Source organism: Saccostrea cucullata, unplaced genomic scaffold (assembly GCF_032062105.1).
Source record: "Saccostrea cucullata isolate Sc308-1 unplaced genomic scaffold, CSIRO_AGI_Scuc_v1 ctg183, whole genome shotgun sequence".
Lineage (NCBI taxonomy): Eukaryota > Metazoa > Mollusca > Bivalvia > Ostreida > Ostreidae > Saccostrea > Saccostrea cuccullata.
This window is the reverse complement of record NW_026929981.1, coordinates 971,590-988,278: the sequence shown is the minus strand read 5'-3', so window position 1 is coordinate 988,278 and position 16,689 is coordinate 971,590. Positions and strand designations below refer to the sequence as shown.

Genomic DNA, 16,689 nt, shown 5'->3' with positions numbered 1-16,689 from the left:
TGAATGTGCACAGGGTACGGTCCTACGGCGCACGGTAAAAATAACAAGGTTATATTAGAGAATACACAAGAATTAATTCGTAATAAAAGTTTGCAATAAATAAAAATGGAATGAAAAGTATCATAATTCGATTCCTTAATCAATTTTGTCGTCTCTATGAAAATTTCAAGGCATTTGGTTAATTTTTGGTAGTTTCCCGATTTTTCGAAATTGGAAAGTGATAAACACAATACTAACAAAATCGCGATTTTTGATGACGTTACGGCGCACCGGAGAGCAGTTCAGTTAGATTTGGATGTTGTAATGATACCTTAAGAGACTTTAAATGATTACAGAAGAAAGAAAATATGACAAAAATCACCAGATCTTTAGAATATAAATGAAATGGAAGTTTTCTTAGTGAATTCTTTTTGATTGAGTCCTCAGGTAGTACAAAATATACGGACAAACTGCTATTGTAATAGCAAAAGAGGCTGTCATTGTCGACCGTTGATATGAGATTCTCTGTTATTTAAATGCTGGTGAAAATACTGTCCAAAACGTGCTAATGAATTTTCAAAAGATTGCATGTGTGTGCCAGATGGGTTCCTTATCTGGTTATAGACACTCAGGTTTGTGATTTGGAAGATTTTTTGTTCGTATATGAATCGACGGAATTTTTAAATTTAAGTGGGACTTATCCAACTTTATTTTAGCAAAGATGATACGTGACGCTGTTTTAGACACTTTGACGTTATCATCCGTGCGCCGTAGGGCGATACAATACATGACATAACATCTAATAATTTGTTTATTTATGCAGATATCTATTTGAAATTTGCTCTGTATATTCATAATATATGTACTAAAAAGTAGTGAAAATTTCAAAACGTAGAGATGATTACTTTTCAAACTAGACAACTTGTCCACGATTTTATGGGACAACCCTCGTATCCTGTTCACAACATTTGTTAGCAATGCTTGCACAGATGGATGTGTTACTACATATATATATCCTTTATTTGCAATTTTTTTGGGAAGGGATGGCTTAATTGGCTTTTTGGCCAAAATCCTCAATTGAGACCCCTTGCTCTCATTATTAAACTTTATAATCTCTGTGGACATATAAGGCAGATGGAATTCCTAAGAAACATCTTTGTTTTTTTAAATACATTATGATGAAATTCATTTTGAAAAATATTGGCAGGCTTTATGAGTTTTTTCAAACACAGCTATAGCTTCTTTTTTTTTTTTACGAGATTATAATAGCCAATCCCTTAAGGTTTAAAGTGCCATTTCAAAATCGAATAACAATGGTAGCAAATAGAAAGATTCAATATAACTGAACTTTTCAAAAATTTACCAAGATGTCTTTACCTGGGAAAAATAAAAATTTCATTTTGTAGGAAAAGCGATATATTTGTGAGTAAAAGTGGTAGGTGGGAGATGTAATGAAAATGCTATAGACGGAAAAATCAATAGAGTTAACATGTACCGTTATGTCTTTTGCTAGACTTGATAACTAATTTGATAAAAACTCAAAAGGGAAAAAGACACTGACTTGATCTTTCATCAATTTCAAAAAAATTTCCACCAACATCCTTGTTGCATCATATTGTTTACAATAACAAGGAGTAAAACTGTTTTTAATTAAGATATAAATGACGTTTTCAACAAGGTGTGTTATACACATGTAATGATTTAACAGTTTGAAATCATACCCAATAAGGAAAATTATCGTCATATATTAAAAGGGTAATTGCAGTATTTGAATTAAAACATAATTTTCTCTGTTACAGTGAACATCTCGAGAAAATATACATAAAACACATCTTTTGGTATACCAGTAAAGTTCTGCATGGCTGGGGAACCAATAGACCAGTACTTAGTAATTAAGGTAAGATTATGGGCCACTTATCCACCATGTGAGCACTGAGGCCCACTGGCATCTTGTTTTAAAATTGTGATTGCTTGATCTTGTATGTTTTTTAATATTTATTAATATTTATATTATCAAATTATAAATATTTGCTATTACGGTCTCTGTTGTGGTGGTGGCATTTTGCTGAATAAAATTCAGAGTTTTACGGATCAAGATTTAGTTCACAAGAACATTTACCCAGTTAAATACTGAAAATCTAGAAAATACAAATTTGTTTTAATTTAATGCATCAACTGAAACAAGAGCATAGAATTCTTAGTATCGCAACTTTGATTACAGTATTCCAACTAAGTTGCCTAATGAAAATTTTTAAACTACATCATAAACTGAAGGTTTCACGTTTTATTTTTTATGGCCCTATGGTTCTTGAGAAAAAACAATTAAAAGACACCACCTCACTTAATTATAATTATTCCCCTCTGAAAGAGGACATAGTCCTTTTCATTTATTTAAGGAAACTTTACAAACCCTCACCAAAATATGCTTTTTGGCAAAATTATTTGATATTGGCCAAGTGGTTCTGCAGAAAAAAGGAATTTTACTGACTGATAAACAGACAGGATGGACAAAATGTGATCAAAAAGCTCATTTGAGCTTTCAGATTGGTAAGCTGAAAAAAAATGAAAACCCCCAGAATTTGATGATGGTTGAAACAGTACACTATTTCACTGTACAATGTACTTATGCTCAGCACAAATTTGAGTATTTGCTTTACAAGGCCTTATATTACCAGAGCAGGAGGGGGAAGAGGGGGGATTTCTTCAATATGTCTGTACTCTGGGACTTTAAAAAATATGAAAAGGCTTCTGCTTAACAAAGCCCAAATTCAATCCACTTGTATACTAAATATCATAGTGATGTTTTAATCTAGATCTAGTGTTTTAATCTTCTTTTATTGTTTAAAGTCTCAAAATTAAGGCATCATTACTTACTGTGCATCTGATGTCTTGTGTATATCATTTACCATCTCAAATCTTCAACAAAAAAAATGCCAACAAAAAGAAGCAGGTGTACTGAATTTTTATCTGTTGAAAATTTAAGAATAGTGTGAGCATCTACATATATATCCAACAGAATTATTGTCCACAATTTCACTGGACAACTCTCACACATATACATTAGTTTGCATATTTTTCAACATTCAAATTATACATAAGTTTAAATTTTTCTAGTCTAATTTTTTCAAGAATTAGCTTCACACTTCTATGCATGAGTATAAGAATTACTCACATATGCATGGTTATCATTTTTTTAATGTGTAAGGTTTATATTATTATCATGAAAGATAGATTGCTGTAGATCATTTGAACCTAATGGGCCCTCTCCCCTGAGTTACCTATCATAGTGCTTCAGTATCTACTTAATAATTTACACGAAAAATAATAAACCAACAGCTTGAAAGCTAGATAGAGGTCCGTCATATTTCATTTGTTTTACAAAAAAATTCTTTCAGCAAAACTTTATTAATGGTTAAAGCAGTCTTTTGAAGTCATGCAAATGTTCTAGATCTTTAGCTATTTAATGTACATAGAACTAATGAAGTCATAATAAAATACAGAAATTATTTCAGATGATTTGAGAGAATGTAGTTTTAAGGTTCTTTCCAAACTGTCTTACACCTAACATTTGTACGTAAATATTCACTGGATCTTTAATGTGATAAGAAGAACCAAACATTTCAGAATGATTGTCGAAATAAGTGATTCTTGGAGGTATCAACATTCAAATGTAAATTAAGTCAAAATTCATATTGGCCAAGAGCAAGAATTAATTGGCAAGGAGATCTGTATTGGTGGTACCGGCATTTATGAACATGGTAAATATAAACATTTTTTATCCTATGGACTCATCCAGATTAAAAATTAAAAATTAAAAAATTGTCTTCTTTTTTTTTAAAATGCTTCAAGTGGGCAAATAATTAAGTCAAATATTCATTTCACCTGAGAGTGTATTACAGTTTGATATTTTCCCTCTCTGATCTGACTATTTTTTTTATGATGTTCATGATTTAGAGGAGATTATTAAGTCTGCAGCATTTCTTTGACCTCTGCAATAACTGTATAAGAATTTGTGATAACAAAGTTTTAGGTTTTAAGTTGAAATCTAGATTATAATATAGATAAAGCTAGAAATTTCTTCAAAGAACCTTGAACCATGATGATCAGGTTAAATAAAGTTTATATTTACATCCAATTAAACAGAAATGATGCATGTGTATAATGTTTTGAATTGAAAATTAACCGAAATTCAAAAGCTTCTTAAAAACTTCCATATATGAAGCATATTAATATATTTTGGGCTTTTGAATTATTTTACTGAAACAATGGGCCATGATAATATTTTTAATAAGGAAGAAAATGTGTATCTTAATTAGTGCCCAAATAGGAATTCAGGGTGTTTTGGTGCTTGCACTAGCAATGATACATGGGCTATAATGTTGGGAATAAAAACTTTGTTGAATCATTGAATCAATTTAATTTCAGGCCTATATCCAAGTCAAAGCTAGGGTTTACTGTCAAAAGGACAAGTAAAACTCAAAGTTTATAATCATGTCTTTCCTTGTTTCCTAATTATATAATAGTAAAGAACAGAGTATCATTTGTCCTTCTCCAAGATTAACACCCTCTTGCTCTGTCGCTATAAATTTTCCCCCATTCATTGGTGAAATAGCGAAATCAATACTTCATTATGCTGAAAAATCAGTCCAAATAACAAACAGACACTAATTAATTATGAGAATGGTTTCATTATGTCCTTCTGTCTGACAAATCTGGAGATTTTTTCTGAGATTATTTAAAATCCACTAATAGTTACAGACTTATGTTTCTTTTAATTTTTCATATTGGAAGTGAATATTTTTTTTCAAATCCTTGGCTTGTAGACCATAGTATCTGAGAGATCTATCTAGCCTACAGATTTAGAAGCCACTACTGTTGAAATTGCAGCAGCAATTTAATGCTAGAATATTATGTTTCAAACTTGTGGTGTGATGTTTTCCACGAGATTGAAATTAGGGAATTATCTTATATCACTGACATTTGAGGATAATTAAAAATATGTAATTACAGGGTAAGTTTTCAATAATAAATCCAAATTTTATTCAGCATATTTAAAGGATGTAATTTTGCTTTCAAATTGAGGTTATAATAAAATTAAAGAAAACTCTTTTTTCTTTTTTAAATAAGTAGAATTTAATGGAACAATGTTTGTAAAATGAAAAAAGTGTCAATTCCATTAAATGTTAATTTGATTTACAGTTTGTTACAGATTGTTTTTTTTTTCTAATTGAATTTTTTAACTTTAATAAATTTAGTTTTTTACATGAAATCATAAACAGGATTATTTTTATCTTCTTTAACATTTTTATGATTATACAGTATGATAAAAATGACTCATGAAAGATTTATGTCAAAAGACACAAATAAAAATGGTAAAGTACTTAAAGTTCTTGCAAGCCATATTGTGACAATATCTCTTGTCTGAAGCCTCATATTTTCTACTCATGGATTAAGCAGAAATTATGATTCTGCAAAATTATGAATTATGGAAAAGTACAGTAATTCAGAGAATGCAGGTCTTACTTAAGCAGAGGGTTGAATATGGTGGTGGAGGGAGGGGGATGGGTGGGAATACACAAAAAAAGGTCTACCTTGATCATTCAGCTTTTGGTTTTTAGGTCAAAATGGTCTTTTTTTTAGGTTAAAGAAATTGTCCCAATTATTAGCAAATTAAAGCTTACAGACAACTAAAGTTATCATCTGAAAACTATGTATGAAACACATTAATTCCTGACCTTTACCTTTAAACTTTAAAACCCAAAGGGGTTGTTTCAAGTCGTAAGGCATATTCATTGCAAAAGTTCAAAAGTTTTTTAGAATAATCATCTAGAAATAGAAGTGTTACACAAAGACAGAAGGTATAAACTTTGACCATGACATTTGACCATTTGGCCCCATTAATATCAATGGGTTTTTTTAGGGGGAGATGTGATTTTAAATGTTAATGAAAAAATTTCAAAGAAAACTAAAGTTGTTACCAGTAACTGAGTTCTTAAGTCATTTACATTGTATATCAGGTAAAGTCCGTTTTTTTTTTTTGTCTTTCTTGATTGGGCTCTAAACAGTCCTGATTGGGCTCTAAACATTCCTGATTGGGCTCTTAACATTCTTGATTGGGCTCTAAACATTCTTGATTGGGCTCTAAACATCCTTGATTGGGCTCTTAACATTCTTGATTGGGCTCTAAACATTCTTGATTGGGCCCTTAACATTCTTGATTGGGCTCTAAACATTCTTGACTGGGCTCTTAACATTCTTGATTGGGCTCTTAACATCCCTGATTGGGCTCTTAACATTCTTGACTGGGCTCTAAACATTCTTGACTGGGCTCTAAACATTCCTGATTGGGCTCTAAACATTCTTGATTGGGCTCTTAACATTCTTGATTGGGCTCTAAACATCCTTGATTGGGCTCTTAACATTCTTGATTGTGCTCTAAACATTCTTGATTGGGCTCTAAACATTCTTGATTGTGCTCTAAACATCCTTGATTGGGCTCTTAACATTCTTGATTGGGCTCTAAACATTCTTGATTGGGCTCTTAACATTCTTGATTGGGCTCTAAACATCCTTGATTGGGCTCTTAACATTCTTGATTGTGCTCTAAACATTCTTGATTGGGCTCTAAACATTCTTGATTGGGCTCTAAACATCCTTGATTGGGCTCTAAACATCCTTGATTGGGCTCTTAACATTCTTGATTGGGCTCTAAACATTCTTGATTGGGCTCTAAACATTCTTGATTGGGCTCTTAACATTCTTGATTGGGCTCTAAACATTCTTGATTGGGCTCTTAACATTCTTGATTGGGCTCTAAACATCCTTGATTGGGCTCTTAACATTCTTGATTGTGCTCTAAACATTCTTGATTGGGCTCTAAATATTCTTTATTGGGCTCTAAACATCCTTGATTGGCTCTTAACATTCTTGATTGGGCTCTAAACATTCTTGATTGGGCTCTAAACATTCTTGATTGGGCTCTAAACATCCTTGATTGGGCTCTAAACATCCTTGATTGGGCTCTTAACATTCTTGATTGGGCTCTAAACATTCTTGATTGGGCTCTTAACATTCTTGATTGGGCTCTTAACATTCCTGATTGGGCTCTAAACATTCTTGATTGGGCTCTTAACATTCTTGATTGGGCTCTAAACATTCTTGATTGGGCTCTTAACATTCTTGATTGGGCTCTAAACATCCTTGATTGGGCTCTTAACATTCTTGATTGGGCTCTAAACATTCTTGATTGGGCTCTAAACATTCTTGATTGGGCTCTTAACATTCTTGATTGGGCTCTTAACATTCTTGATTGGGCTCTAAACATCCTTGATTGGGCTCTTAACATTCTTGATTGGGCTCTAAACATTCCTGATTGGGCTCTATACATTCTTGATTGGGCTCTTAACATTCCTGATTGGGCTCTATACATTCTTGATTGGGCTCTTAACATTCTTGATTGGGCTCTAAACATTCCTGATTGGGCTCAAATCAGGAGACTGGGGAGACCAACTAATCTGAGAGTTCATAGGCTTATCTTCCTTCCCCATAGTATTGTATGTGATTCATTCCCATACTGTTATTTTAATAGTGGAAGACAACATTCATGTGCCAAATGGTCCAAGCAAACAGGTCTCTATTTCCAGAAGAATCCTTTCATCATAAAAAATCACCATCTTTCACAGGTTATTGACATTCCAATCTAACTTCCTTCTGCACACCATCAAGCTTATCGTTTCTTTTTGTTTACGTTCCATATTCCTATAGACTTCTGACAAGATCACCTTGTATAACCCATGGAGTGAATTTGGATCCATTGTATTTTGTGCGTCAAGAAGCTTAATTCAATGTTCTGTCACAGTGTTGAATTCTACTGTTTATATATCCTTCAAAGTTGTCCTAATCCAGAATTTTTATAAGTGGGCAAGAAAGTGTCATTCTCCTCTTACAGTTATATTTCAGGGTCTTCTGTATGTGGCTTATTTTCTGCAGTTCTAATTCAATTTCCAATGTTCCCTTCAACACTTTAAAAAATATCCAAATTGTAGACTTAAGGTTTATCTTTAAATATTTTGAAATTTCTAATGCTCTGTCTCCACTTTTTTTTAATTGTATGATAACATTTACAGTCTCATCTGACAATTAATTGCTGTCTTCATTTTGTAAAAAAAAAAGTTGAGCTATTAACACATTGTTTCCAAATGAAATTCACAAACAAAAAATCAGGAAATTAAAACTCAGTAACCAATACTTCTCTTCTAAAAAAAAATCTATATGACATTGTTAAATCTTTCTCCAGCGTAATTTTGAAGTTTTGAAATGGTATATATGCTGTATTAAAGTTTCCCCCTGTCTTTCTTTATTCATCTGTCTGTCCCCTTTCTGTCTGTCAAGTCAGCCTAGCTTATTTGTCCCCCCCCCCCATTTACCCTTAACACTGGCAGATATTATAAACTGATTTTTGATATACATTTGAGCCTTAATGAGTTGCAAACAAGTTTGCATTTTGTTCTTTGATTTTTTTTCATGGAATTATGCCTTTTTTAAAATTGCTATATGCCAGGAACTACCTTTCCAATTTGGCTTTGGTTGAAAATTTTCTGCCTTTTGTTCCACTTTGGTGATTTTGAATGAATCAAGACCTTTTCTATTTTTCAGAACCAAATTACACTTTCTGTAAAGGGACTGTATTATCATTAATGCAATGCTCTGAGAATGCTCATTACCTTTGTTGTACAAAGCAGGGCTGAAAATCACTAAATAAATTCACTTTTATTCAGAGTCATGAACTGCTTTAGGATGGAAAATGATTATATTTTGCATTAAACAGAGAGTCTCTGTACTAAGATTTTTTAAAAAATCTATTTTAAAAAAATCTTTGGAAGTAATTTAAAAGTGCATATATACAGAAAGGTGTTAAGTAAATACAAGTTGTCACTATTTTGAGTTTGACTGTTCTGTAATATATACCAGAGACTGTAGCCCTACTGTTTTTAAATTAGATTCAATTTTTTCAGAACAAGTGAAAAGTAGCACCAATAAATACTTATTTTTTAGAAGATACATTTGTTCAATCATGTATCTTCAATTTTAGTACAGTGTATTTTTCTAATTTTGAAAGTTTCTTGCCTGAAGAATATCGATATAAATGCAATGATTTTTTTTTTTTTTTTTAATTTAATCAAAGTATTGTAATCCTTAAAGATCAAGGCAAAATAATACATGCATAGGGAAAAGGCACCTACCAAAATCAATGCATAATTAACGAACACTTCTATTTAGTGTCTATTTATCCCCGATTTAATCATTTAATCAAGCAATCAATAACTAGGCTTGATCTGTACATGCAAGCATCATATAAATGATGAGCTTAACATCAGATCTTATCTTGATAAAATAAAACCAGTAGCCAATCTGACAAGGAATCATTGCTAAATAAGCCAGGGAATAAATTCTATATATCAAGAGCACCACAAATCTGTGTAATTCATGTCCACAAGTCTTAAATACTGTATAGGGGGAAAATAACTCACGGTCTTAATATTCGCTATATTCACTGTGTCAATAAATCCGTGAATTCAAGAAACAGTGAATAAATTTCCAATAATCTTCATGTTTTATTTGGAAATTTGAGAATAGACTACGACAGAATTAGATACATTTACGTGCAGTACATGGTCATTTCAGCCTAATTACTAGTAGTACTTGTCATTCTATCATTTTAATTATCACACTCTACTTTAATTCAAAGCAGCAGATACATGTAATGATTTGTATTTGTTAAAATGCCGTTTTAATAGCCGATGCTACATGTTTCATCAATCAAAACACATGGGCCATGAATTTTGATTACCAGTGGGTAACTAAAGTTACCACGTGTATTTGTTACCTGCATTATTATGCATATTATTTTTTATCGACATTTTGATTTTAAAAATCATTCAAATAACTATTGAGCTTTCTGCAGACATGGAAAGATATCATTTTGTTGACCTATATTAACTAATTTATTACTGTCCAGTGGTTTTTCGCCGCTATTGAAGATCTTAGGATGTACATGCACTCATCGTAAAAGTCATTTGACGTTTATAGTCAGACTTTGATAACAGCACTTGTTTTAATTAAAAGTCAATTATTTATTATATCTAACAATTTAATGTCAACCTACCATGTTGTTTGTGAAAAAGAACAAAACACTGATTAATGTCGTTTATATGTTGCTACGATATGGAATAAACAGAATATAGTCAAGGGAGGTAACTTTCATTACATTATACATACCAATTTCGCGAATTCAAGAAACCGTGATCGTGTCAGATGAGAGAAAAACGTGAAAATTACAACCCGTTAAATTAATCCCCTATACAGCAGTGCGAAATTAACAATGCATATATGGAAATAGTACAAAAGTAAAATCTTATATTTCTACTTTTATTTTCTGAAATCAGTTTTGTATGGCCATCACAACATACTTAAAACTATTATAGTACTTAACAAAATCACTTAAAAGAAAAGCAATAGAATTGGCTAAAAAACTGAATCATTAAAATTTTTCACAGTCTTTAAAAGCCGTTATTTCTTTCCAAACTGGTCAATCAATTTTTTCCCTATATGTAAAACTGTGATTGATAATTGAGATGTCCCACAACTGATACTAGTACTGAAAAAAAACTTGAATCTTTAAACAATGCAAGAAAAGATGCATGTATTCCTCAAGCATCTTGGAATCGTCCAAATTAAAGCAATAAGAACAAGTAGTTGTATTTTATTAACAATAAGAAACTTTTATCCACAAATTATCACATACAAGGGTCATTAAAAAAGTTTGTAGACTTGGCATATTAACTTTTCTTTATTTAAAGTCATATTACAGGTACAACTAAATTTGGTACACATATATTAAAAACAGATTAAAATAATTTAAATTCTGAACTAAAAAATTGGAGTATATCTTGATTTTTTTTTTAAACTTATAAACAAAAACCTGGTCATGGAGCAGGGTCAGAATTGAGTTATTTACTAATTAAACACTTTATATTTATGTTTATAGCTTTTATAAATAGCATGTAAAATGAAATAAAATTTGAATCTTTTCATTAAGTACTGTTCTATTACTTCAAATTGACTAGAAAACTGACCAGTCAGCAAGGGCCCCACCATGGGGTAGAATTATAAGAGTGCAGCTTATGGAATGATTAAAAATATATGATGAATAAGAAACAGCAACTGTATTCTTAAAATTTCAAGATAATTCCTGAATTCCCAAAAACGTGTAAATAATATCCTTGTATTTACATAAGGCAGTAGAGAACAACTCAACACTGAATGTATATCTAAGCAATAATGAAGCTTGTGTTATATAAAATGCCAGGCTTCAATAAATGCAAATACATATCATGAAGACTTGACCTTAACTTCAAAACAAACAGCAGTTGCAGAGAAAGGTTTTCATTAATCTTAAAGTGACAGATAAAGATAAGCCTTCTAAATTTTCTGCAGCAGACTAGATAATTAATCCCAAGGGTTTAATTGTACTTCTCTCTCATCAATTTCTTCTTAATTTATAATAAAAACATTTTCAATAATGATAGAATGAGGTTTTTATCCTACTACCTTAAAAATTTATAATATTCTTTAATTTTCATAAGCAGAAAAAAAAAGGAATAAATAAATTAAAAAATATATAACTTCTTTAACCTATTTCTTGTTTTTAGAATTCAATGAAATCAGAACTCATTGTGTAGGGTATTTCAACAAAAATAAAGTAAAAACATTTATATACTTCAATCCACATAGCATTCCAAATGGACTTAACTTCAAAACAATTTTTTATTTGCAGACAGAGGTGGTAATTAATCTCAATGTGACAGATAAAGATAATGCTTTGGATTTTCCTCAAGGAGGAAAGCTAATTAATCCCAGGGGACTCATTCATTGCAGTATTCAGTTTACAATGGGAACATTTTCAGAAGTTATCTCTCTTCGCCAATTCATTCTTATATAAAGTGAAGAAATCTACCCCACCACCCCAGCTCCAAACCAGAGAACATAGAGAAACAAACTTATCATCAAAATATGTCTTTTTGCCTACTGAACTACCATACCAAATTTGAATTTAATTGGGCTACCATAAAAAAAGTTATTAGGAAAAAACAGAAAATTTGTGGACGGAAGAATGACAGACGGACAGACAGACGGACGGACAGACAGACAGAGTGATTACTATAGGGCACCCACAAATCCTTGCTGGGCCGCCCTAATAAAAGGTAATGCAATACATTGCTTTGTTTAAAAGATACCAAATTCTAAAGACAGAAAGACTTGATTAACAAGATGTGTTTGTGAAACACTGAGGCAGCTTATGGCTAGGGTTGAATTCTCTAAATGCATGTCAAACTCCAAAGGTCAAGGTCAAAAGGTCAAAGGTGTTTGTACCCAAAGGCAGGTCTTGTTACAAAGAATACCAGGCCTGTGAAATATGAAGCCCTAGTTCTAAGTGTTCAAAGGTTATGACCAAGGTTAATGTTTTTAAAAAGTAGGTCAAACTCTTAGGTCAAGGTCAAAAATATTTATACCAGCTTAAAGGTCTTGTCACAATAAATACACATGTGAAGTATGAAAGCCCTAGCTCAAACTGTTCAAAAGTTATGGCCAAGGTTATTAATTTCTGCTATATACTCTTACCAAAAATGCGCAAGTTTGAGTAGATGTAACTAATTCAAAACAAACTTCTGAGAAGTTTCCTTTTCAGATCTTGTAAAACCATTCTTTATAAAGATTTTAGTACCAAAAAATACATAGCCATCCAGCAAGGCACGCAAGTTTGTTTCGGTGGAAGTCGAGCAGGTGCTTGAAAATCTAGTCCAGGGCCTAATCACTCCCCACTCTTGACAGTATATAGAAAAATCAGCACGCCCTAAATTTTAATAAATCTGGTCAATACAGGAAGTTTACATGTTGTTTTTCATCTCATAAAAAAAATCAGCTCCAGTCTCGTATCAAAATGCCCAAATCGGAAGGGAAGATTCCGGGATTATTTTGCGTCAGCCATGATTTGACATGAACCAAGGTGTAATACTGTTATGACACCTAAAGTGTGGTGTTTTTTTTTTAGTTGTAAACCAAAGTCAAGGGGTCAAATTTGGTGGTACCCAAAGAAAAGTTGTCACAAGGAGTAAACCTGTGAAGTATGAAAGCCATAGCCCCACCCACTTAATATTATAGGCTAGGTTAAAGTTGACTACAGACAGACAGAAAAATAGACAGGACACAAACAATATACCGCCGAGATCTGTCGATCCGAGGGCATAAAAATAGCAAAAGATAATATCAAAGGACTTCATCGAGTAGCAATAAAATTGTGTTTTGCATTCGAAGAACTTCAATAACAAATACTGAAAATCCTTAAGGACCAGGAAATATATTACAAGAGACAGGGGCCACATCGCTCACCTGAGCAACTAGCTAGATAAAAGCAAAAATCAGTTCCATATTGAAAAGTTAAAATATAAAAGTGAGTTCGAGGGGGGGTATTTGAAAAAAATTAAATCCATACTTATTTTGATGCTTTTATCTTGCTGATCAATCATGGCTTTGTAATTCTTGTTAAGAATTTTCTACTTTATCCTTCTAAAAACATTGATAACCCATTATGGCCCCACCCCTGCTCAAGGGGTCATGGTTTGAACAAACTTGAATCTACACTACCTGAGGATGCTTTCATATACCTATGACTTTACTGTTCTTAAGAGAAGATTTTTAAAGATTTTTCCTATGTATTCCTATGTTAAACTTTGATCCCCATTGTGGCTCATCCTACTCCCGGGGGTCTTGATTTGAACAAACTTGAATTTACACTACCAGAGGATGCTTCCACTTGTGTTTCAACTTTCCTGGCCCAGTTGTTCTTGAGAAGAAGATTTTTAAAGATTTTTTATGTATTCCCATGTTAAACTTTAATCCCCCATAATAAGGCCCCACCCTAACCATGGGGATCATAATTTGAACAAACTTGAATCTACACTACCAGAGGATGCTTCCACATGAGTTTCATCTTTCCTGACCATGTGGTTCTTGAGAAGAACATTGGCAATTGTTTCATATGTATGTATTATCAACCATCTTTGAAAATAAAAGAAAATGGATAAATTGACTTGGCCTCAATGTCAGCAGAGGTCAAGGGCAAATCTGAAAGTGATATAGAAAGGTATCCAAACTAAACTCACATGAAATCAGAAGTTGATCATCAGTAGCAGCAGAACTTTGATGTAGATATAAGTACAATCTGTATGCGTACAGAAGCTATTTGTTCCCAACTTGTTTTTCAAGGATGGCCTTAAACTTTTCTAATTCCCTAATCCGTTTCACCATTTGGAAAAACATGAAAACTTATAAGGTTCTGTGTAAAAACACGGGGTTCAGTGCTCCCAGAAAATTACCAACTCCTCTAAATCAATAACACGTCAAATGCAGAGCTAAAACAGAAATATTTACTTCTGCGTGACATTAAAGAAATGGATTGATTTTGCAGTTGAAATTGACATTTAATAAATTTAAGCCTTTAAAATGTTTTGTCTGACATTCATAGACTTTAGATTTATCTTTTCAGATGATGGCTGCATGCAAAAATTTGAGTGAAGACAATTTCTCCATTCCCGTTGAGCATAACAGCATGGAGTCGATTCTGGAAAAGAAAATGCACTTTATATTCATGGAGGTCGGGGTGCCAGCTGTCAGTGCTTTTGGATTAGTGGGAAACATCCTTAATCTGCTCGTATTGACCAAAGAAAAGGTCAACCATTGTTTGACAAAGATGGAGAAATCAGCTCACATAGGATTAATTGCTTTAGCTGTTTCTGACTTCATGTTTTGTCTCCTGGCCTTATTGTTCACCATACTGCCACCACAGGAAACATATCGAGAGCGAAACGGAGTCCTCTACTATCGTTGGCTTGGAAATGGTTTCATCACTTTCTTCATCATCAACAGTACATGGTTAATTGTGGTAATGGCAGGGGAAAGATACCTTGCCGTCTGCCATCCTTTTAAAGCCAGGAAACTGATATCGCTCAAAAAGACCAAGATTGCTATCTGTCTGGTGTACATGATCTGCATTCTTTCAATAATACCACTGTTTTTTGAGTCAGAAATAGTAGAAACAACATGCATTGATGGTTCCCGACTGTACAGAATTGAGAGACGTAAAAATTACAGTGACCAAACACGAAGAATGCTGTGGTCCATTATTTTCGATTTCATTCCATGTATTGCCCTCTTGTTCTTTAACGTCTGTCTGGTCTGGAATATTCGCGTAGCCAAGCGCATACGTAGAGAGCTGACCCCCGGACAGAGCAATGACATTGTTATGTACTGCTCCTCAATGAAAAGCACAGAGGAACAAGGCACTCATTCCTCCTCCAGATCCAACAACAGCTGTAATGGTTGTCCTAAAAAAGACCTGGCACAGAGCTCATTGATAAAAACCAGAAAACCGGGAATGGTTTCCCATCGCAGACGGAGCTCTGACAGTGCCCTTAACAGTGTGACCGCCACATTACTGGCAGTGGTTGTGCTCTTTCTAATACTTGTTTCCCCATCTGAAATCATTAAGTTCATTTACGCCAAGATTCACATAGTTGACTCCGTTGGTAAAAACAAGCACTATTACTACCACAAGATTATACTGCATGTGACAAATTTTATGCAAGCTCTGAACTTTTCAATTAATTTCATCTTATACTGTGCTGTTAACAAATCTTTCAGAAAAACACTCCGTAACCTTTTTCCTTTCTGTCACCAAAGTCGGCCCAGAGCTCAATTCATCAAACGTATGCCACAAACACACTGTCATAACCTGACATAAAAACAAATTGTTTAATCTGTATAAATTGTATAGACATGACCTCATTACATGTATTTGGCTACAATTTCTATGTTTACAAAAAGGAACCAAAAAATGGGAATGAAATTGTTAATAAAAAAAGAATTCTGCATTTCTAGAATGCTACGTCCCATGAACTATGCATACTTATAGCTTCTCTTTAAAATGCTGCCTCTTCACAACTGGAGAGGGGAAGGATTGTGGATACTACACAAACAATGTAATATTCAGATTCTACGGATTTTTTTTCACAAAGCAATTCCATTAAAGTGTTAATTTAAACTATTTCACAGTATATTGTATAAATTATATAATAGCAGTAACTGTATGCATTGATGGTTTCTTAAAATAAAAATAATAAAATAGCTTCATGTATTGTTTCTATTTCATCACCAATCTAAAATGAATGCTTGCAATTGTAAATTTATGTCCCTTGCAGCACAATGACAAGTCTTTAATGGCCAGCTCATGACTGGTCTGTTCCTCTCAAATTATTATTGTTCCTTTAAAAAATATATTTTATATCATGGTTTTGATTTAAAACAAAATTATTCTAGCAATAAAATATTTTTGACAACCTTTTAAAAGATTTTCAAAAAGTGTTTTAAAAAATATTGAGAAAATATATAAATACAACAAGAGATGTTTGTAAAACACTTATGCCCCCCTCCCCCCAAACTGGAATTTTTCCAAGTCCAAAAGGGCATTACTCTGTCAAAAATGGCACGATTGTACCCAAAACAGAACTTGACCTAGATAGTCATCTGATAAATATGTATACTAAATTTCATCTCAGTATGTGCAACAGTTGCAAAGAAAATGAATGGAAACTG

The 16,689-nt window shown here is 32.8% G+C and overlaps 2 protein-coding genes across 5 annotated transcripts in view; one reads left to right on the top strand and one right to left on the bottom strand.

The window, feature by feature from the left end:
• LOC134282694 (ATP-dependent DNA helicase Q4-like) overlaps window positions 1-16,689 on the bottom strand; it is a 98,796-nt gene that overhangs the window by 58,536 nt on the left and 23,571 nt on the right. The gene's annotated exons all lie outside the window — the stretch shown is intronic.
• LOC134282648 (neurotensin receptor type 1-like) lies at window positions 1,772-16,216 on the top strand. 2 transcript variants are annotated; one of them, XM_062765045.1, is made up of 2 exons: window positions 1,772-1,876; window positions 14,585-16,216. In XM_062765045.1, the coding sequence occupies exons 1-2, from the start codon at window positions 1,838-1,840 to the stop codon at window positions 15,836-15,838; spliced, it is 1,293 nt and encodes a 430-aa protein (XP_062621029.1). In that variant the 5' UTR covers window positions 1,772-1,837; the 3' UTR covers window positions 15,839-16,216. The 2 variants fall into 2 exon arrangements, with proteins under 2 accessions (XP_062621029.1, XP_062621030.1); XM_062765046.1 differs by lacking the exon at window positions 1,772-1,876 and adding an exon at window positions 4,754-4,990.

Coding starts and splice junctions, on each gene's coding strand:
- LOC134282648 (XM_062765045.1), top strand. CDS start 1,838: ATGGCTGGGGAACCAATAGACCAGTACTTAGTAATTAAG. Junction 1,877..14,584: donor ACCAGTACTTAGTAATTAAG/GTAAGATTATGG, acceptor TTATCTTTTCAG/ATGATGGCTGCATGCAAAAA.